This window comes from Muscardinus avellanarius, assembly GCF_963383645.1.
Source record: "Muscardinus avellanarius genome assembly, chromosome: 14".
Taxonomy (NCBI): domain Eukaryota; kingdom Metazoa; phylum Chordata; class Mammalia; order Rodentia; family Gliridae; genus Muscardinus; species Muscardinus avellanarius.
Window position 1 is genome coordinate 75,026,075 of NC_137800.1, and position 23,270 is coordinate 75,049,344.

At 43.2% G+C, this 23,270-nt stretch overlaps 1 protein-coding gene across 1 annotated transcript in view; it reads right to left on the bottom strand.

The window, feature by feature from the left end:
• Nucleotides 1–23,270, bottom strand: part of KIF13A (kinesin family member 13A) — a gene marked incomplete at both ends in the record, with an annotated part of 250,691 nt that overhangs the window by 43,201 nt on the left and 184,220 nt on the right. Inside the window, 10 exons of the mRNA XM_080710284.1 lie at nt 6,047–6,088; nt 7,168–7,272; nt 7,805–7,956; nt 11,147–11,255; nt 12,771–12,818; nt 16,851–16,928; nt 19,949–20,101; nt 20,647–20,739; nt 21,497–21,673; nt 21,950–22,074. Coding sequence (XP_080566410.1) covers nt 6,047–6,088; nt 7,168–7,272; nt 7,805–7,956; nt 11,147–11,255; nt 12,771–12,818; nt 16,851–16,928; nt 19,949–20,101; nt 20,647–20,739; nt 21,497–21,673; nt 21,950–22,074 — 1,082 coding nt within the window. The remainder of the gene's footprint in view (nt 1–6,046; nt 6,089–7,167; nt 7,273–7,804; nt 7,957–11,146; nt 11,256–12,770; nt 12,819–16,850; nt 16,929–19,948; nt 20,102–20,646; nt 20,740–21,496; nt 21,674–21,949; nt 22,075–23,270) is intronic.

Sequence of the window (23,270 nt, forward strand, 5' to 3'; positions counted from 1 at the left end):
AGAGGACCTAAGTTGCTGAGACTGGCCATGACCTGTGATCCTCCAGTGTCAGCCTTCCAAGTACTGGGATTACAAGCGTGTGCCATTGTGTTCAGTTTAGAACTTTGTTCACAAAGATTGCTTATAAAGATTTGGTAAATATAGAAAATACGTCATCATCTTTCCAATCTCTCTTCAAATGAATTATTTTTTCCCCTGGGGATGGAACCCAGGGCCTTGGGCATGCGAGGGAAGCACTTTATCACTGAGCTACATCCCTAGCCTATAAATGAATGTTTTTTAAAAAATATTTTGTTTAAAACATATGGCTAGCCAGGCATGGTGGCGCACGCTTGTAATCCCAGCATTCAGGAGGCTGAGACAGGAGGATTGCAGGTTCACAGTCAGCCTCAGCTACTTAGTGAGGCCCTCTGCAACTTAGTGAGACCCTGTTTCAAAATAAAGAATAAAAAAATAGGGCAGGGGATGTAGCTCAGAGGTCAAATGCCTCTGGGTTCCATCCCAGGACCTGCAAAAAACAAACAAACAAACAAACAAACAAACAAACAACACACCCAAAAAACATATGGCTATTTTACATTAAAAAAAGTGGTATACTATTGTGTGTGTGACTCATGTGTGTGCCCCCACACGAGTGTGTGCATATTGAGGACTAACCTATACCAAAGCCCTTTTTTGGCACTGGGGATTGAACCTAAAAGCATTCTACCTGGGCTATACTTCCATCCCGATCTTACTTTTAAGTTCCTGGGAATCTGCAATCCTCCTGCCTCAGCCTCCTAAATTGCTGAGACTACACCACCACATCCAGTCAATGTAGTCATTAAAAATTAAAATTAACTTCCTAAATACCTGATAACATTGCAGACAATGCTTTTTAAAATAAAGCGATTCTCAAGCCAGGCATTTTTGCAGTATTGGGGATGGAACCCAGGGGCATTCTACCTCCAAGCTATACTCCCAGACCTATTTTTATTCTTTATTTTGAAACAAGTCCTCACTAAGTAGCTGAGGCTGGCCATGGACCAAGATCCTCCTGTCTCAGCCTCCCAAATGCTGGTATTACAAGTGTGTGCCACCACGCCCAGCTTTATTCTTTATTTTTGAAATAGGGTCTCACTAAGTTGTAGAGCTATACCCCCAGCCTCACTTTATTATTTATTTATTATTTTTTATTTTTTGTGGATCTGGGGATGTAACCCATGGGCATCTGACCTCTGAGCTACACTCTCAGCTCTATTTTTTATTCTTTATTTTGAAACAGGGTCTCACTAAGTAGCTGAGGCTGTCTGCAAACTGCGATCCTCTGGTCTCAGCCTCCCAAATGCTGGTGAGGAGGTAGAAGGAAATAGGCAGATAGGGAAGAGGTCTTAGTAGAGAAAAACCTAATTTCCTGAGGGGTGAGGGGCCAAGGTTCAGAGATAAGAAGGACCAAAGCTTCACAAAGCCATCGGTTTACTAATCAACAAACCCAGGAGCCACCACCAGAGCAAGTCTGGCACTCCTGAAAGGAGACTCTTCAAAGGACTTGCAAATACCCTATGCAAATTCTGAGAGCTGCTTCCCAGAATTCCCAGGATCTCAAACTCACCCTAACTTAAAGAGGACACTCAGACATTGGAGCAAAGGCCCTAGCTGGCCACCAAATTGGGTTTTTCCCTCTTGGGGACCCCCTCCCCATTGGGGAGCTTCTCTCTCTCTCGCAGGTCATGTTAGCCTTGAGAGAAGGCAGAGCGCAATTGAGGGTACGTGGCTCGGGCTGCTCTTGGGTAGTGACCTGAAGGCCTCTGCTGGACATCAAGGCTGACCAGGACCCCTAGGGGTGACCTGCTCCTCTTTTCTGGCAGATCGCGTGGACTCTGGAAGAAAGCCGCCTGTAATTGAAGGCATTCAGCTTGGGCTACTCTCAAGTAATGTCCTGAAGGCAGCGGCTGGACACTAGAGACCCGACAGCCCAAGAGGTGTTCTGCCACTTTCCCTATTCCTTTTTGGCCGATTGCGTGGTCTCTGGAAGAAAGCAGCTTGCAACTAAAGGCAATTCGGCTTGGGCTACTCTCAAGTATTGGCCTGAAGGCAGCTGCTGGACCTCAGAGTTCCAACCACCCCTTTGTGGGTGTTCAGCCACCTTTCCCCATTCCCTGCTGCTTCCAATAAACCATTTACTCCCCTTCTTGCAGTCTGTGGGTGTCATTCTTCGCTCACCCTAGACAAGAACCCAGTAAGGAAATGCCGAGTTTCTTCTCAGGAAACCCCGTTTCATCTTGGGGGCTCAGAAGAAATCCCCGTTTCACTGGGATTACAAGTGTGCACCAGCACCATGTCCGGCTATTTTTTATTTTGAAACAAGGTCTCATTAAGTTGCAGGGGGCTTCACCAAGTTGCTGAGGGGGGCCACAGACCTTTGCTCCTCCTGATTCAGCCTCTCACGTACTGGGGTTACAGGCACACACCATCACGCCTGGCTTTCTGCCCATATTTTCTAAAATCTCTACTTTGTCGTGTTTAGACTCAAAATTGAATTTCCAGTGTTTGTGTTCTTTTGATTTCGGCTGGCACAGTAACACAAGAGTATCTGATGCGATTAATTACTAAAAAATAATTGGTTGCAGGGAAAGACAAATTTACAGAAAACAGGAATCTGGAGCCCCTTTTAATTCTTTCTCTCTTTCTTCTTTTTTTCCCTCAGTACTGGGAATGGAACCCAGGGGAATATTACCTCCAAGGTATACTCCCAGCCCTATTTTATTTTTTGTTTTGAAACAGGGTCTTACTGGGTTGCTGAGTCTGGCTACTCACTGAGGCTGTCCCCAAACCTGTGATCCTCCTGTCTCTGCTTCCCACAGACTGGGATTATAGACATGCACCACCACACTCAGTTTAAACAGAGTTTTATACCAGAAAAATGATTAAAAGAGACTAAACCAAGCGCCTTCCTACAGTATCTTAAGGACAAAAGAATTAAAAACCTATCTAAAGGGGAAACACAAGCCAGGCATGGTGGCGCACGCTTGTCATTCCAGCATTCGGGACGCTTGAGACTGGAGGACCGCGGTTCGCGGACAGCCTCAGCTACTAAGTGAGGCCCTCTGCAACTCAGTGAGACCCAGTTTCAAAAAAAAAAAAAAAAAAAAAAACAGGGCAGGGGGGTGTAGCTCAGAGGTCAAATGCCCCTGGGTTCCATCCCCAGGCCCACACACACAAAAAATAAATAAAATAATAAATAAATAAATAAATAAATAAATAAAGGGGAAACACAGAAGCAACTTCTCAAGCCTATCACTACTGTCTTCATAATCGAATTTTTATGACTTAAGTCCCACAGATGATATTTACCTATAGACAAAACATCTTGATTTTAAAAAGGGATCAGCCCCACAACCAAGCAGTGACTCTTTGGAAGGAGTTTCATGTGCTTGACGAACGTCCACTCCTCTGCCCTCCGTGCTGCTCTGCTGTCAGGACTGCAAGGCCCTGCTGGGAGGCTGGCTACCAGACACTTTCAGGAAGCTTCTGGGCTCAGCAGTGTTAGCCCAATTTGGGGGAAGGATGAGGCGCTTTGTCTCACGCTCTCATTAACTGTAGACCTTGCTCAAGTCACTCAATTAATTTAGGCCTTTGTTTCTTTTTTAAAATGAGAGCCAGGCGTGGTGGCTCACGCTTGTAACCCCAGCATTGGGGAGGCTGACACAGGAGGATCGCGGTTGGCGGACAGCCTCAGCAATTTAGTGAGGCCCTTCGCAACTCAGTGAGACCCTGTTTCAAAATAAAGAATAAAAACTAGGGCTGGGGGTGTAGCTTGGAGGTCGAATGCCCCTGGGTTCCATTCCGAGTACCACAAATAAATAGATAAATAAAAGAAAAATAAAATGAGAGGAATACCCAACATGCTGCTTATGCAAGATCTCAGAGTGGGGCGATGTGGACACTGCCTGGCTTTCGGCAGTCCTCTACACTTCATAACTTCAGAAGATAGACTGCAAAGGCATATGTTGCCTTCCTCTTATTTATACAAGACAGGAGGTGTATCTGCACGTCTTCCCAAATGGATCAGACAACAAAATGTTACTTTAAGAATCAAGCAGGGCAGAATGCAATCCCAGTACTTGGGAGGCTGAGACAGGAGGATGGCAGTTTGACAGCATCTTCAGCAAAGTAGTGAGACCCGTTTCAAAGCAAAAAATAAAAATGGGGCTGGGGCTGTAGCTCAGAAGCAGAGAAGTAGAATGCCCATGGATTTAATCCCCATTACCACAAAAAACAAAACTCGAACATAGCAATATTTACTATATTTTATAACAGAAGTTACTATGGCAATTAAGTGGGTTAAAAAAAAAAAAACAGGACTAGTCTGGATATTACTTCCTGAGAACAAATGCAAATTCCCTCCATCGGTTTAAATGATTGGTGCGCACTTATATTTTCCAAGAGTAGAAAATAAAAGTCAATTAGGATCAAAGGTAAAAACTAGTATATATCCATTGATAAGAGGAGAGAGAAAATTAAAGCATTCCACAGAGAAATGAAAACTTCAGCCCAAACAGTGCCCTTAAACTCTAACAACACTTTGTGGAGAGGGCCTCTCTGGATGGAGGGAGAGCGCGAAAGATAAAGCACGCTGCGCAAGCCAAGCTAGCTAGCTTGCTTTCCCCTTCATTCCTTCCTTCCTTCCTTCCTTCCCTCCCTCCCTCCCTCCCTTCTTTCCTTCCTTTTTCTTTGTGTGTGGTACTGGGGGTGGAACCCAGGGTCTTTCTACCTCTAGGCTGTACTCCCAGACCTATTTTTTTAATATTTTATTTGGAAATAGCGTCTCACTGAGTTGCTGAGAGCCTCGCTAAGTAGCTGAGGCTGGCTTTGAACCGGTGCGATCCTCCTGTCTTGGCCTCCTAAGTGCTGGGATTACAAGCGTGCGCCACCACGCCCACCCGGCTTCTAGGATATCATTTCTTAAGATTCACGAGCATGCAGGTGAGTCACCAACTGCACGTCCAGATTAAATTGCAGTTAGTTTCACAGTGTGCGTTAGCAGCGTATTTTGTTACTGTCACAGGATCTCACGTTGATGAACCTTTGGAATGGATCTGACATGGTGCAGCTGGGAAACAAGCCTCCCCACACCCTGCCCAACATAGCTGGTCACAGCCATAAACATCAAGCAGCTTTATCTCATTTCAAGCAGGCTTTTTGTTTGCTTTTGTTTTCGTACTGGAGATTGAACCCAGGGGCATTCTACCTCTGAGCTACACCCCCAGCCCTTTTAATTTTTTTAAATTTGAAACAGGGTCTCCCTAAGTTTCTGAGGCCGGCCTCAAACCCGTGATCCTCTTGTCTCAGCCCTCCCAGTACTGGATTACAGGTGTGCACCTCCATGCCCAACTAGCTTTACTCTCTTCAAGCCTAGGAAGTCACAGACAAGTGAAAGCTGAGACACACAATCAGAGAATTCTTTCCAGGTTTGAGGATGAACAAATTTTCCAAAAAAAATTTTTTTTTTGGTGGTATTGGGGATGGAACCCAGAGGCTTTCTACCTCCAAGCTACACTCCCAGACCTAATTTTTATATTTTATTTGGAAAAGGGGTCTCACTGAGTTGCTGAGAGCCTCACTAAGTAGCTGAGGCTGGCTTCGAACCCGTGCGATCCTCCTGTCTCAGCCTCCCAAGCACGGGGATTACAAGCATGCGCCACCACGCCCGGCTTTTTTTTCAAACATTTTTAATTGAGGTATAATCTAAAGTCTAAAGTGGTACAACACCATTTAAAAAATTCTTTCAAATGAATGATTTTTAAAATCGGTCGCTGGGAATGAGGTCTGTTGTAGAGCTCCAACCTACCTGCAGCTAAATACAGATAAGCACAAATAAGAAAGCTTGCCTGAAAACCAAGCACTAATTAACGAAGGTTACTGGAGCGAGAGGGATTATGACAGTGATGGGTGAGGTGACTACGGAGCATGGAGCAACCGCAACTACAGAGTCGCCGCGGCAGGAGCATCCGACAACACAGAGAAGCTTTCAAACACACCCACAGCCAGAGGCACGATTACTTACTCCAAGTAAGTACAACTCCTCTAGGTAGATTAACTTCAGAATCTAGGCAATAGTATGGGCACATTAAAAAGAATCCGGCGTTAGTTAAAGTCAGCTCTGTGGCACTATTTTTTAAAGATTGGACTCACTGAAGGTACCCTGCCCCCGCCCCCCTGCTTTCCTAAGCAAAGTCAGCCATCCTGAGCAAAAAGTAAATAAATAGAATAAATGAGCATTTAGAAAAATCACAGGTCATTGTCAAATTAATGCAGAATTTTATTATGAATGGTAACTTTTTTCTCTTTTTTTTTTTGGTATGGTACTGGGGATGAAACCCAGGAGCATTCTACCTCTGAGTTATACCCCCAGCCTTTCATTTTATTTATTAAAAAAAAAAAAAATTTTTTTTTTTTTTTTTGCAGTACTGGGGGTGGAACTCAAGGGCATTCTACCTCCAAGCTACACACCCAGCACTATTTTTTTTTATTCTTTATTTTAAAACAGGGTCTCATTGAGTTGCAGAGGGCCTCTGTAAGTAGCTGAGGCTGGCTGCAAACTGCGATCCTCCTGTCTCAGCCGCCCAAGTGCTGGGATGACAAGCGTGTGCCACCATGCCCGGCTTGGCAGTTTATTTATTTATGTACTAGAGATTGAACTCGGAGACATTCTACCTCTGAGTTACTGTCCCAGCCCCTTTTTTGTTTTCGAAACAGTCTCACTAGGTTGCTAAGGGTCTCGACACACTGCATCCTCAAAGCCGAGATTCTCTGCTCAAGTCTCTCAAGTACTGGGATTACAGGTGTGTGCCACCCTGCCCAGCTTACTTTTAATTTTGTTTTGCTTTTGGTACTGGGGATGGAACCCAGGGGCATTGTACCTCCACGCTACACCCCCAGCCCTTTTAAATTTTGAAATAGTTTCACTAGGTTGCTGAGGTTTGGCCTTGAACCTGTGATCTTCCTGGCTCAACTTCCCATGTACTGGGATTACAGGCATGCTCCACCGTGCCCAGAGGGTCACTTTCCTCTTAAAGCAAAGATTTGATACATGTCGTAATGTGTTCTAAAGCATTTGGACAATGGTCCGTGAAAGGGCTTAAACCCACCACCAGGCAATATGACAGAAATGGGTTCAGAACTTACAATCTTCTTCTCACGTTTGCTATTGTGTTCTACTGGCATGCTGCTGCCATTGCTTCCTGAGGGCACCATGCAGCCAGGGTTATGTGCCTGAGATGGAGGCATGCTCTGCAAAGGTTAAGACACACAGATGCATCACACACGAAAGACAACGACGGCCAAAATACATGTTAAGTACGTGCACATTCGAAAAGTAATGCCGACACTCTCGTTACATGTGAGTAGCACAGCAGACGATTCTGCAGGTCAGAGTTAAACTACGGGTGAAATCTGACAGGACTACACAGATTCTGTGGCAAACAGCACAATTAGTTTTATTAAAAAAATAATGAATAAAGATAAGCCTTGAATAGTTGCAGATGACCCAGGGAACACATCTCTTTTTCACTTGAAAGATAAAAATTACTTTGAAAAGGCATCAATGCAAAGAAGTAAAACCGTAGCAATAACAATCACACACACAAAAAATCATACAACCACAGCCCTGTGTGCTGAAGAAAGAGGCGTCTAGGCAGAGGATCCAGGCAGGGTTAACCCGTGCGTGGGTACATGCTGCATCTGACTCGTGGAAGCGCACGGCTACTCTGCAGACAGCGTGGTTCTGTGCTGTCTGCACCCTCAAGACAAGTCAAGTGTTTACCTCCTGGCTTAGAAGAGGTCTTGCTTCAAGAGCTATCTTTTTCTTGTGTTCCTCTTTTACAGGCATGAGAGGTTTGAAGAACTTTGGCGGCTGAGGAGAGAATGCTTTAAAAGGGCTGACTGATAAGGCATGAGGATTCTCCACCGCACAACCTGAGGAAGACAAAGAGGCGTGAGTCCCGGGGCGCGCTTTCACACGGAGGCGAGGCCCAGACCGCGCCGAGGGTGTCTGGTGCGACAGTGAGCCAACACGGTATTATTTGGTTAAGCATTTAAATGGGTGTAGGCAAGAAAAGAAACCAGTCAGTAATGTCACAAAGAGTCACTGAAAGGCCGGTCAGTGTGAAAAAAAAGAAGCAAAACTTTTTATTCATTTTCTCATTCTTTCTTTTTTTTTTTTTTGTGGTACTGGGAATGGAACTCAGTGGCATTCTACCTTCGAGCAATACCCCCCAGCCCTATTTTTATTATTAATTAATTAATTAATTTATTTTGGTGGTACTGAGAATGGAACCCAGGGGCCTTCTACCTCCAGGCTACACTCCCAGACCTCGAGCAATACCCCCCAGCCCTATTTTTATTATTAATTAATTAATTTATTTATTTTGGTGGTACTGAGAATGGAACCCAGGGGCCTTCTACCTCCAGGCTACACTCCCAGACCTATTTTATATGTTATTTGGAAACAGCGTTTCTTAAGCCAGCTGAGGCTGGCTTCGAACCTGCGCGATCCTCCTGTCTCAGCCTCCCAAGCGCGGGGATTACAAGTGTGCGCCACCATGCCTGCTATTCTTTATTTTTTGAAACAGGCTCTCACTGAGTTGTAAAGGGCCTCACTAAGTAGCTGAGGCTGGCTTTGAACCGTGATCCTCCTGTCTCAGCCTCCCAAATGCGGGGATTACAAGCGTGCGCCACCACGCCCGGCTAAAACTTTCTACTTTCTTTTCAAGATCCAACTTAAGACTGTTTATCAGAATAATTTCAGCTCATGTACATTTTCCAACCGTCTGAGTTTTCAGAATCTTCCTCATTTGTACCTGTGTGAGGCACTTGATCATTGAATGTTTTATTTTCTAAATATCTTATTTCCCTGGTCCTAGTTTAAGATAGCAAATAGAAGTTCAATAATAGTGAATGAATGAATGAATAAATGAATGAATGCTGTGCATGTCTGATTGCCAGTTCTTTTTTGCCTTGAGCTACCCAGCTCTACACAACTAAGGAAAGAGAACTTTTTTTTTCGTGCCTGTTCTCATGTCTTATCTTTCTCGGCTTCTTTCTTTTTCTTTGTATATTTTCTTCACAATTCCTAGTACAATGGCACTTAGTAGGTAACACCAAAGGCCACGGAGCTGATTCACATTTCTAGAGAATGCAGCTCCCCAAAGTCACTGGAAGACAGTATATTCAGGCGATAATGTTACCCCTGATCAATTTCACTTCTGGTACCATTTCTCAACCTGCTTTAGGAATCAGTCATGTTCTCTCTCTCTCTTTTTCTTTGTGTGGTAGTGGGGATTGAACCCAGGGGGAGTCTACCTCTGAGCTATACCTCCAGCCCTACTTTAATAATAAATATTATAATAATAATAATAATAATAATAATTTTGGTGCCGGAAATTGAACCCATGGGCATTCTACTTCTGAGCTATGTATCTCCAGCACCCTATCCATCTTTCTTTGATTGAAACAAGGTCTTGGCCTCAAACCTGTGGTCTATTTGACTCAACCTCCTAAGTAGATTAAAGGAGAGCGTCACCATGCCTGGCTCAGCACTTTTTTTGTTTTTATTTTGAAACAGGGTCTTGCTAAGTTTCTCAGGCTGACCCTGAACTTGTGATCCTTTTGCCTTAGCTTTCCAAGGAGCTGAGATGATAAGATGTGCTTCCCATTGCCAGGCTAGGGCATTGTTCTCGATGAAGAAAACGGGCTTTAGGCACATCCAAAATATTTCAGTATTAGTTAAAGAAAATTCTATATCAAAATGTGTCATGTTCTCTTAAAAATTTCTTTGATTGAAAACACATGACAGAGATGAATATTCTTTTGGTACAAAATAGTGTGGTAAGATCTGCATGCGCCACCAAGGGATGAACACACCCCAAAAGATTTGTGTTTTTATCATCAAAACTGACTTCAAGCCGGGTGTGGCGGCGCACGCTTGTCATCCCCGCACTTGGGAGGCTGAGACAGGAGGATCGCGCAGGTTCGAAGCCAGCCTCAGCTACTTAGTGAGGCTCTCAGCAACTTAGTGAGACCCTGTTTCCAAATAAAGTATAAAATAGGTCTGGGAGTATAGCCCGGAGGTAGAAAGCCTCTGGGTTCCACCCCCAGTATCACACACACACAAAAAACCCCCAAAATAAAAAAACTGACTTCAACACTGGGGATGGTGGTGCATGCTTGTAATCCCAGCATTTGGGAGGCTGAGACAGGAGGACTGCAATTTGCAGTCTCAGCTACTTATTGAGGCCCTCTGCAACTCTGTGAGATACTGTTTCCAAATAAAAATAAAAAAAATAGGGCTGGGTGTATAGCTTGGAGGTAGAATGTTCTTGGGTTCCATTCCAGTGCTGGAAAAAAAAAAAAAAAGAAAAGAAAAAAAAAAAGAAACAATTGATTTCAGCCAGGCATGGTGGTATACACTTTTAATCCCAGTACTTGGGAGGCTGAGACGGGAGGATCCAGGTTTGCAGCCAGCCTGGGCTACTTAGTGAGACCCTTCCCAACTTAGTGAGACCCTGTTTCAAAATAAAGAATAAAAAAATAGAGCTGGGGATATAGCTTGGAGGTAGAATGTCCCTGTGTTCAAATCCCAGTACCACAAGTCAAAACTAAACAAAACAAAACTATTTTCAAATTTAGGATATATTAAAAAAAAGGAGTGTGGTACACACCTGTAATCCCACCTACTTGGGAAACTGAGGCAGGAGATCTGCCAAGTTCAAGGCTAGCCTCGGCAACTTAGTGAGACCCTGCCGCAAAATAAAAAGATTAAAAGAGATGAGGGTGTAGGTCAGTGGTACAGGGCTTGCCCAGCACGCACGAGTCCCTGGGTTCAATTCCCAGCACCACAAAGGAGAAAAAAGATAAGTGATTTGGAAAACGTAAAGTGATATACAAAAAATGTACTGTTAATTATTTGGATATGTTAAATACTGAGCAAAAAAAAAATCAATCTAGTAAGTGAACATGATGTGTTTGTTTAAAAAAGACAGTTTTAGACCATCTAGCTAACTAGAATTTCAGCTTCATATCTCACTCTATGATATCCATGAAAGACTCTCTTTATGTTTTTCCTAGGTAATTAAAAAGTAGTAGCTCTGCAAAACAGTCTCACCACCGCCTTCTTTGCTCCTTCGGGGTGAATCCCTGGGTAAAGTTCCGTAACAGGCTACATCTTGGTAACTGGAGCTGTAGTCAGACACGTCTAACTGGTTCTCCGGCCAACCCTACAAGGTGAAAATATGGGTTAACTGAGATTAAGTCACTCTAAAAGGAGAAAGAAGCCTAGATTTGCGTTTCTTCTATTTTTAAAACTGCCTGCCTCTGTGTGTGTGTGTGTGTGTGTGTGTGTGTGTGTGTGTGTGTGTGAGAGAGAGAGAGAGAGAGAGAGAGAGAGAGAGAGAGAGAGAGAGAGAGAAAGGAGGAGAACACAGGCCCTTGCACATGCTAGGCAAGTTCTACCACTGAGCTATATCTTCAGTCCAGTTTCTTCTATTTTTAATACATGTTCTTTATTTATTCGTTTGATTTATTTAATACATGTTATTTTTGTTTTATTATTTATTATTATTCTTTTTATTTTAGTACATGTGCTTTTTCTTTATTTGCATATTAATATTTTTTGTATTCCTCAAATTTGGGGGGGGGTACTACAGGTTCAACCTAGAGGTATTCTGCCTCCGAGCTACACCCCAGCCCTGTTTTATTTCTTATTTTGAGTGAGGGTCTCCCTAAGTTGCTGAGGATCTTACTAAATTGCTGAGGCTGGCTTTGAACCCATGATCCTCCCGTCTCACCCCCCTACCCTATGTACTGAGATGATAGGTGCACACTACCACGCCTCGCCTCTCAGGATTTAATAAATTTACTGAAGTGCAACGCACCTCTGAACCACTCTGGGGTCCCATTCATCTTCCCCTTCCTGGAGGCAGCCACTAATATCAGTTTGGAATAAAGCCCTGGTGACTGGATAATGTAAAAAGACCAAACTAACATACTTTTAGTTCTACTAATAATTCTGCTTGAGTAGCAGTACCAGCCGGGACTGACCCATCAAACTAGGTGGCGTGGGACTCAGTGTGTACCTGTGATTTCAGAGTTTCAAACAGACAGAAGGCATTGATGCACTAAGGGGAGAAAACCCTTGTGTATCATTTGAACTTATTACTTTATCTCAACTTCTCAGGAATTGGATTCCTCTGGGGATTATTGATTGATTGATTGATTGATTGTACTAAAACTTGAACCCAGAGGCATTCTACTACTGAGCTAAACTCCAGCTCTTTTTATTTTTTATTTTAAACCAGGCTCTCACCCAATTGCTGAGGCTGGTCTTGAACCTGTGACCCTCCTGTCTCAGCCTTCCGTACTAAGATTATAGGTGTAAGCCACCATCACCTGTATTCTAAGAAGTAGATTTTAAACTTCTTGAAGACACTGCCCCAAAGCATAAGCACAAACTATGTCATCAAGAACATAGCTTACGCTAAGCCGGGCGTGGTGGCGCACGCTTGTAATCCCAGTACTTGGGAGGCTGAGACTGGAGGATCACAGTTCGTGGACAGCCTCAGCTACTTAGTGAGGCCCTCCACAACTTAGTGAGAACGTGTTTGAAAATAAAGAATAAAAAATAGGATGGAGGTGTAGCTCGGTGGTCGAATGCCCCTGGGTTCCATCCCCAGACCTGCAAACAAACAAAAAAAGCCAAAACCACAGTTTCTGCTGTAAACCTAGACACATACCTTATCATCTTCATCAAAGCCAGAAAGGTCTGGCCGACTGGAAGAAACCTGTAAGAGAGAAATAGATTTATCAATGAGGTTCATGCATTTCACACGATTATCTTCTTATATAAAGAAATGATAGTTCCATAGACATATGGGATGCCTGTATGTCATTCTTCCTTCCCTCCCCAGGAATAATGACTACCTCAATTTGGGGTTTATTATTTTTGTACATACTATGTGTAATTACATGTGTATACACTCATAAACAATAAGTACTATTCTTATTATAATTATTATTATTGTGGTGCTGGGGATTGAACCCAGGGCCTTGACCCATGTGTTAAGCAAGCACTCTACCACCAGCTAAAACCCAGCCCTATTTTGCAGATTTGCATATTTCATGTAAGCGTTATCTTACTATACATGGTCTTTTTTGTTCTATTCTCCTCTTGATGGATATCTGGGCTGTTTATAATTTTTTTCTATTCAAACTATGATGCAATGAGTGCTGTCACTGTCTCTATCACTAGCTGCATCCTACGAGTATTGATGTGTTTACTGTTTCTAGTATCAGTAGCTCTAAATACAGTCGGTGTATCTGAGAGACTCTCCGGAGTATGTATGCATCCAGGACACGGAATCTCTGGGCTGTAGATTAGGTATGTGTGCCTTCAGCTCTGCTTTTGCATAGAGATATTAGGATAAGCTTATACAATTCTACCAAAAAAAAAAAATCTATTGGGAATTTATACATAAGTTTAAGTTCAAATGCCAAGTTTTTGATACTGTAATTTCTCATTAATGAACATTATCTTAGTGTGGGTGATAATTGTATTCAAACTTCCTATTTCTTCCTAATTCAGTTCCTGAAGGAAATTTCTATTTTGTTAAAGCTTTTATATGTGATGGCATGACATTACTCATGGTTCATTCGGATATGTCTAAGTCTCTGCTCTCTCTACACCTTTTTCTTATTTCCAAAAATATTTCTATCTTCTCCAAGTTTTTCTTTCTTTCCTCAAACAATCTTAAGTAAGTAAAAGTCAGTCCATTTGACCAGTCTTTTTTTTTTTTTTTCAGTACTGGGGATGGAACCCAGGGATATCCTAACTCTGAGCTACACCCCCAGCTCTATTTTATTCTTATTTTGAAGCAGGGTCCCACTGAGTTGCAAAGGGCCTAGTAGCTAAGGCTGTCCTTGAACAGTGATCCTCCCGTCTCTCAAATGCTGGGGTTACAAATGTGCGTTACCACGTCCAGCTTGACCAGTGTTTTTTAAGCAATCTACTTTTCAGCTTTGTTGATTCTATTTGTATCCGAATTCATATATATTTGTTCTAATATTATTTGAATTTATTGTATTTTCTGTTCTAATTTTTATTTTCTTCTTTACTTGAATGTATTAATTTTCTTCTTTAACTTAAGATAAGGAACTTTTCCCCTACCCTTTTCAAAAACTATGCCCATAAGACATTATCAAATCTTTATTTCTTAAGACTCTCTTAATCTATGAGTTCTCCCTTTTCTTAAATTTGAATTTGTTTGAAGTTTAATCTGTTTTAAAAACAATTTAATTACATTTAAGTTTAATTTGCTTAAAGAATTAGGTCATTTTCCCTTTCGTTTCCCACTGTCTGGATTTTGCTAATTGAATACCAGTGGCGTCATTAACATTTTCCTTTGTCCTCTTTAAATAGCTAGACTTTTTTTTTTTTTTTTTTTTCGGGTCTGGGGGTGGAACCCAGGGGGCATTCTACCTCTGAACTACACCCCTGGCCCTATTTTTTATTCTTTATTTTGAAACAGGGTCACACTAAGTTGCTGAGGGCCTCACTAAGTAGATAAGGCAGTCTGTGAATTGTAATCCTCCTGTCTCAGCCTCCCAAATGCTGGGATTATAAACGTGCGCTACCATGCCTGGCTAGAAAAAAAAAAAATTTTTTTAAAGATTACTTCTGAGCCAGGCATGGTGGCGCACACTTGTAATCCCAGCATTTGGGAGGCTGAGACAGGAGGATCTGGGTTTACGGCCAGCCTCGGCTACTTTAGTGAGGCCCTTTGCAACTCAGTGAGACCCTGTTTCAAAATAAAGAATAAATAATAGGGCTGGGGGTGTAGGTAGAATGCCCCTGGGTTCCATCCACAGTACTGTAAAAAAAAAAAAAATTAATTCCTAAGTAGTTTTTCATTACTACATGATTTGTTTTTGTGCTGGGGACAGAACTGAAGGCCAGTGCAGGCTAAGTACATACTCCACCACCAAGCTATCTCCCTATTTTCTTTTCTTTTCTTTCTTTCTTTCTTTCTTTCTTTCTTTCTTTCTTTCTTTCTTTCTTTCCTTCCTTCCTTCCTTCCTTCCTTCCTTCCTTCCTTCCTTCCTTCTTCCCCTTCCTTCCTTCCTTCCTTCCTTTCTTTTTTTTTTTTGGAAACAGTCTTGCTATGTTGTCTTGGCTGGTGTCGAACTCCTTGCCTCAAGTGATTCTCCCACTTCAGCCTCCCAAGTAGCTGGAACTACAGACACACACTACCACACCCAGCCTTTTTCCTTACTCTTAGCATACACATTGTGAATTTCCTAGTAGCAGCTCTCACTGTCTATCTAGTATACATGAAGAAATAGGGAATTTAGGGCTGATAATTTCCAACTAAGTGCCACTTTGGCTGTATCCCACGTGTGTGTGTGTGTGTGTGTGTGTGTGCGTGCACATGTGTGTGCATGTAGTACTGGGGATGAAACCCAGGGGCATTCTACCTCTGAGCTACAACCCCAGCCCTATTTTTTATACTTTATTTTGAAACAGGGTCTCACTGAGTTGCAGAGGGCCTAACTATGTAGCTGAGGCTGCCGTGAACCTGTATCCTCTGGTCTCAGCCTTCCAAATGCTGGGATTACAAGCGTGCGCCACCACGCCCAGCATATATATATATGTGTGTGTGTGTGTGTGTGTGTGTGTGTGTGTGTGTGTGTGTGTGTGTGTGTATGTATATGTATATGTATATATATGTGTGTGTGTATATATATATATATATATATATATATATATATATCTCCATTTAATTCTAAGTTCATCCTAATTCTGACTATGATCTTTTCTTTGACTCATGAATTAATTGGGAGAGTGTTTTACCATTCACACCTGTATGGGTCTCTTATTACCTGGTTCTACTGATTGCACTGTGGTCAGAAATAACGTCTATGATAGCCATTTGCTGTGGTTTGCTCTGTGGCTTGTTGTAAGACAATTTTGTAAATATTCATACCTTGTTCTTAATAATTTTCTAGCAATTTTGGAGATGAGGATGGCAAATTGTCTCCCATTTTTCCTTGGGAGGATTTTTTTTTTTTGTGGAATGGAACCCAGGGATGGCTACTTCTGGGCTATACTCCCAGACCTATTTTTTTTTTTTGTGTGTGGGTTTGGGGATGGAACCCAGGGGCATTTGACCTCCGAGCTACACCCCCTGCCCTATTTTTTTATTCTTTATTTTGAAACAGGGTCTCACTGAGTTGCAGAGGGCCTCACTAAATAGCTGAGGTTGTCTGTGAACCGCGATCTTCCAGGTCTCAGCCTCCTGAATGCTGGTATTACAAGCGTGCGCCACCATGCCCGGCTACTCCCAGACCTATTTTAAACTTTATTTGGAAACAGGGTCTCGATAAGTTGCCGAGAGCCTCACTCAGTAACTGAGGCTGGCTTCGATCCTGGGCGATCTTCCTGTCTCAGCCTCCCAAGCGCTGGGATTACAAGCGTGCGCCACCAAGCCGGGTTGGGAGGATCTTTGACTCTTCTCAGGAGAGGATGCCTGGAAGTGGTCCAGGCACTCACCTGTCCTTCCTTTAGCTGACAGTGTTCCCTCCAGTTTCCACAGACCGAACTTTCTAGAGGGACTGGCTGAGGAGCTAAGTGAGTTCTCTATGGGGGGCTGGCTCTGCTATGGTTTGCTGGTACAGGGATGCAGGCTCAGCGCGCTGGCGCCTGCTTCAGTGCCAGCTGCTCTATTCCCATGGCATCCACTCCAGCCTCCCATCCTCTAGGAGGTCCCCCACCCCAATCCTGAGCCCAGTGATGTAAGGTCCTCGTGGGGTGCACTTACGTTGTGGACATTTGGGGTACTAAGACTCCTCCGAATGTGCCGAGCTTTGGTGGAAAGTGCTTCCTTGACGGTGACAGCCTGTAAACAGGTAATTGTTGAAAGGTAACGTCTATTATTGCATCATATGATTATAAAGAAAACATGTTTATTTTAAGAAGATTTAGAAAATATCGTGAAAATACCAATTGTACACACACGCACAGCCACACATCCATATTTATCTATTTATTATTTATTTATTTTATTATTTTCTGCAGAACTGGCGAGTGAACCCGGGAGCATTCTACCTCCAAGCTATGCCCCCAGGCTTATTTTTTATTCTTTATTTTGAAACAGAGTCTCATTAAGTTGCAAAGGGACATACTAAATAGTTGAGGCTGGCCACAAACCTGTGATCTTCCTGTCTCAGCCTCCCAAGTATTAGGATTACAAGCATCTAGCAGCATGCCCGGTTTACAAATTCATATTTTAAAAACCGGATTCCTAATCCCACTACTTGGGAGGCGGAGATAGAAAGATCACAGGTTCTAGGCCAGTCTCGGCAACTTAGAACCCATTTCAAATAAAAAAAAAAAAATAAAAAGATAAGCTGGGCATGGTGGCATATGCCTGTAATCTCAGTACTTGAGAGGCTGAGACAGAAGGCTCACAGGTTCACAGCCAGCCTCAGTTCCTTAGTGGGGCCTTCTGCAACACAGTAAGACCCTATTTCAAATTAAAGAATAAAAGTAAATAGAGCTGGAGGTATAGCTTGGAGGCAGAATGCCCCTGGGTTCCAACTCCAGTTCTGCAAAATAAATAAATAAATGAATAAGTAAATAAATAAAATGGAAAAAAAAAGAATTAAAAAAGGTTCGGGGGTAGCTCAAGGCAGAATACCCTCTGGGTTCAATCCATAGTAGCGCGCGTGTGTACACACACACACACACACAAAAAAAAAAAAAAATTGGAGTCTTCCTCAACCCACTTTTTTTTTTCTGTAATATCAAAAACATTAAACAAAAAACCAGGGTGCTAGGCAGGCACTATTCAGGCAGTGGCAGCTCAAAGTGCTGACAGTGGAAAGGACACAGAACGCAGCCTTCTGCTGCAACATGCATAAATATCTTGTGAATTTTTTTTTTTTTTACATAAGCACACAGAAAAAAATGAAAAGATCTCTCTAGCTATATATTTTACTTAGAAAATGACAATAAGATTTTATGCTGTTTGCTTTTTATTTGTGTAGCAATTTAGGTAAGATATCCACTAAGGGGAGATTTTACTTTTTTCTTTTTTTGGTGGTACTGGGGATGGAATCCAGAGGCATTCTACCTGCAAGGTACACCCCAGCCCTATTTTTTAGTCTTTATTTTGAAACAGGGTCTCTCTGAGTTGCAAAGGGCCTAAGTAGCTGAGGCTGTCCTCGAACCGTGATCCTCCTGTCTCAGCCTCCTGAATGCTGGGATCACAAATGTGCGCCACCACGCCCGGCTAAGGGGAGATTTTTCTAACAGACACCGGTCTCATTTCTCCTGTCACCCAACACACATGGTCCACAGTGTCAACAGCCGCTCCTGTAGAATGAGCAGAGCGCACCGTGCAGTCCTACAGCTCCAATACTGAAGAGATCATCTTCGCTCCAACTCCTGCTGTTATCTCAAACCTTAACGCAGATGTAAACATCAGGGAGCGAATGGCGGCACAACCGGGCTTTGGAGTTAAGCTCCCTGTGTTTACACAGGACCTTGTACCTCTTTCTAGTTGTGTGACCTGGGGTGAGGCAGCTAACTTCTCTGAGCCTTAGCATTCTCCTTTCAAAATGAGGATTACAACAGTACTTACCTCAGAGAGTTACCTTGATGAGTAAACAAAATAATGTTCCAAAATAACCAAGGCACAGTGCTTGGTAAATAGGCATATTCAGTAAAAGTTAGCCATGCATCTATCAATCCTGGGGGTTGAACCCAGGGGGGTATTCTACCTCTGAGCTAAACCCTCAGCCCTTTTTATTTTTAATTTGAAGCAGTGTCCTCCTAAGTCCCCAAGATTGGCTTTGAACCTGTGATCCTCCTGTCTCAGCCTCCCAAGTACTGGGATTATAGGCGTGCACTACCATGCCTGGCTCCATTGTTTATATTTTTAGCTTTTTTTTTTTTTGTGTGGTACTGGGGGTGGAACCCAGGGGCTTTCCTACCTCTGGGCTATATTCCCAGACCTATTTTATACTTTATTTGGAAACAGGGTCTCACTAAGTTGCTGAGAGCCTCACTAAGTAGCTGAGGCTGAGCTTCGAACCTGTGCGATCCTCCTGTCTCAGCCTCCCAAGCGTGGGGATTACAAGTGTGGGCCACCACGTCTGGCTATTTTTAGCATTTTCTGTCAGTCCTTTCACTAAGAAATTGCTCCTCAATGACTCCTTTAGTGATAGATTTTAGAGAGGGGTTTGGTTAATGTTAACATGTCCCCTAAAGAGCTCATTTATTAATTTTATTTATTTATTTATTTTTTTGGTGGTACTGGGGTTCCTGGATGCCCTTCTACCTCTGGGCTAAACTCCCAGACCTATTTTTTTTATATTTTTATTTGGAAACAGGGTCTCCTAAGCCAGGGCGGCTGGCTACGAACCTGTGTGATCCTCCTATTTCTGCCTCCCAAGCGTGGGGATTACAAGCGTGCGCCACCATGCCCGGCTTCATTTATTAATTTTTGAAATTGATGTAATTGAGTCTGGAGGGTTGTAATTCCTGCAGTGGATAAATTCATTTTATGGATTTCTCTGGGTAATGGCCTGGACCCATAGGGTGTGGCTGGAGGGAGTAGGCCCCTGGGGGTGCAGCCTCAGGGACTATGTATGGGTTCCTCCTCCCTCTGCTCTCTCTCTTGCTTCTGGCCTTCATGATGTGAGGAATGCAGCCTATCTGTTCTCCATCTCTCCTTCCTCTGCGATGCCTTGAGATCTGAGGCCCCCAGCCTCACATGGATTGAACCCAAACCTATAAGAAAATATTCTTTCCTCTAAGTTTTGTGGTCAGTCTTTTAGATGATAGCTGTAAAATGCTGACATGTAAGTTGAAAAATTCCATCCTTGTCCCCTGAAGTGGGGTCCAGTTACTTGCCTGCCGGAGCCGTTCGAGGCTCAGAATGTTCTCGACCTGCAGCACGCCCCGGGTGTACTTCTCGATGTATGTCTCTCCATCTGACGTGCCCTCGTTCTCACTCCTTGCGGCCAGGAGAGCCAGTGTTTCCCGGTCCTCAATCTCCTCTGTTGCCTAAGGGGAACAGAGGAAGGAAATGTCAACAGCTTTACGTGAACAAATGTTTTCATCACAAGTGTGGTGAGAAAATCCTGCAAAAGAATAGAGAATGAACTCACTCTCCATTATTTATATACTGATATTTAAAAAGGCATCTGGGTGTGGTGTTGCGTGTGCCTTTAATCCAAGTACTTGGGGAGCTGAGATAGGAGGACTGCAGTTTCGTTATCAGCCTCAGCAATTTAGCAAGCCCTCAGCAACTCAGCGAGACCTTGTTTAAAAATAGCAAATGGGTTCCATCCCCAGCATCCAAAGTTAATTAGTTTGTTTTTATTTGTGTGCTTTAAAGTAAGATAGCTTGGCATGGTGACACATACATGCAATTTCAGTACTTAGGAGACTAAGACAGGAGGATTGCAGGTTTGAGGCCAGCCTCAGCAACAACTTAGTGAAGCCCTCAGCAACTTAGTGAGATTCTGTTTCAAACTAAAAAAATAAGGGCAAGGAGTATAATTAGATGGTAGAGTTTAAGCCCCAGTATAAAAAAGTGCATATTTTACCTTTGGTATATTGGATACTATTTCATAGGTGACACCACAGGAATAAAATATATTTTTCAATGATATTCTCCTCTTCAAACTCTGTGTGAAACTCTGGCAAAAAAAAAAAAAAAAAAAAAAAAAAAAAAAGAAAAGCTAATTAAGCTGTGCAACAAATATAAGTCATTTAGAATTTGACAAATTGCAAACACATTATAAATTACTATGTTTTTGATGCACACACACATCATATTCAGAAAAACAGGGACAAAAGGTGAACTTGTTCTTGTCCCCATCTCCGAGGGACAACAATGTCCAGCTGTACTTTGGAGACTAGATTATATAACGTGCAGCATGTTGGGGGTTCCGGTGACTGTGTCCCTTTCCTGTCTGTTAACTTTCACCGACTTCTCCGAGTTTAATTGGCCTTTTGTGATTCAGAACATCTGAAAGTGTCAGTTCTACTGGCAGTCCCTCTGAGATACCATTTGGTAAAGCGGAAGGACAGGGTTTTTTTTTGAGATCTGTGTTCTGTCCCGCTTTGGGACCTCACCTGACTGGACCTGGTATTTAACCTCTCCCTCTCAGCATTTCTACTTTTCAAACACTGAAAGGGCACAGCTCTGCTGACTGCCTCCAGGGTTATGAGTTCCACTTGCACCGAGGTGCCAATGTCTTTGGGGATATTTATCTCTGTGGTCCTCATGCCCCACTCTCTTGGATAAACAAGAATCAGACTCTAACCTGGCCAGTGTGGTGACATTTTGAATATCTCCTGTATTAGCTGCACAAAACATGATATTGTGATAGAGAGAAGGGAAAAAGTCAGTCGGACCTCACAGACACGGGCAGAACCAGTCCCCGGCACTACCTGTTTGTTGTAAATATTGGCTGCAATCCGTTTTCGTAATACTAACTCCATAGCGGCGGGGTGGCTGAGCTGCACCGTGGTCTTCACGATTAGGTAAATCCTCTCATTCTGCGGTGTAACCCTGTTCAGGTGAACGGAGTCATGCACCGAGGAGTCCCAAGAGGCCGTGGCTGAAACCTAGGAGAGGGAGAGGGACGGAGAGATGGGATCGAGGCAGCTCATGGGTAGCACTTTTGCCTGACTTACTAGAGAAAGAAAATACATCCAACTCCATGCAATCAAACAGACTTCTTTCTTCAACTGTTTTAAATGACAACAGAAATATTCTACTTCAGGTTAAAGTCCCCTGTCCTCTTCCCCCAAGCAGACCACAGCAGTTTATCAGGAAGACAGAGACCCACAGGGCTTGTGTGCTAATCTGAAGGCTTTGGAGAGAGCCCGGGGGTGAGTTACCTCATCGTCACTGTGTTTTATGATGGGCAGGTAGAAAAACTGGCTGCCATGTTCCTTGGGCAGGATCGAGTTCACACCTGAAGCATGTGGGCCGACTAGCTGCTCGTTGGCACTGAGGTCATCCGCTAGCCAAATTTAATGCACAGACATGGGAGAAAGATGGTTTTTAAGCAATCACCAAAAATTCAAAGAAATGGCTTTTTTTTTTTTTTTTTTGGGTGCTAGAGATTGAACGCAGGGGACTCATGCATGCTAAGCATGGGGTCTACCACTGAACTACACCTCAGCCCAGAAATGTGTAGTTTTTTACAGATGGATTTTCCATGGGACACATTTTAATTTTTTCTTTCCTTTTTCATCCTGAAATTGAAGTAGACACTCCAAGACTTACAAAAGTACAACTCTAAGAGGGGCTAGGTGTGTAGCTCAGTGGTAGAGCACTTGCCTAGCATGAGAGAGGGCTGGCTTCCATCCTCAACACTGTAGAGAAGAGAAAATACAACGATAAGAGCTAGAAAGTTGCCTCCAGGAAGATGGAGTGAACATATCCTATGTGTAATAATATTTCCACTAAAGACCTTGGAATTTTGCTTATTTATTTATTTATTTTTTACAGAATTTGGGATTGAACCCAGGGGCATTCTACCTCGAAGCTCCATCCCCAGAACTATTATTTATTTATTTATTTATTACTGTATTGAGGATGAAACCCAGGGGCATTCTACCTCTGAGCTACGCCACCAGCCCTATTTTTTATTCTTTATTTTGAAACAAGGTCTCACTGAGTTGCAAAGGGCCTCACTAAGTAGCTGAGGCTGTCCTCGAACCGCAATCCGCCTGTCTCAGCCTCCCAAATGGTGGGATTACAAGCGTGCGCCACTACACCCGGCTCATTCTTTATTTTGAAACAGTGTCTCACTAAGTTGTGGAGGGCCTCGCTAAGTAGCTGAGGCTGGTGGGGAACCTGTGATCCTCCTGTCTCAGCCTCCCAAATACTGTGATTACAAGCGTGCGCCACCATGCCTGGCTTACTGTCTTTTTGATGTCAGTTCTTCCTGTAATTGATGTTAGGTTTGTCCTACTTACATAACTTATACTCAATTTTTAGCTGTTAAATTATCAATTTAGAAACACAGTTCTTGCCGGGCGTGGTGGCGCACGCTTGTAATCCCAGTACTTGGGAGGCTGAGACAGGAGGATCATGCAAGTTCGAAGCCAGACTCAGCTACTTAGTGAGGCTGTCAGCAACTTAGTGCGACCCTAGTTCCAAATCAAATAATAAAATAGGTCTGGGAGTGTATCCCAGAGGTAGAAATCCCTT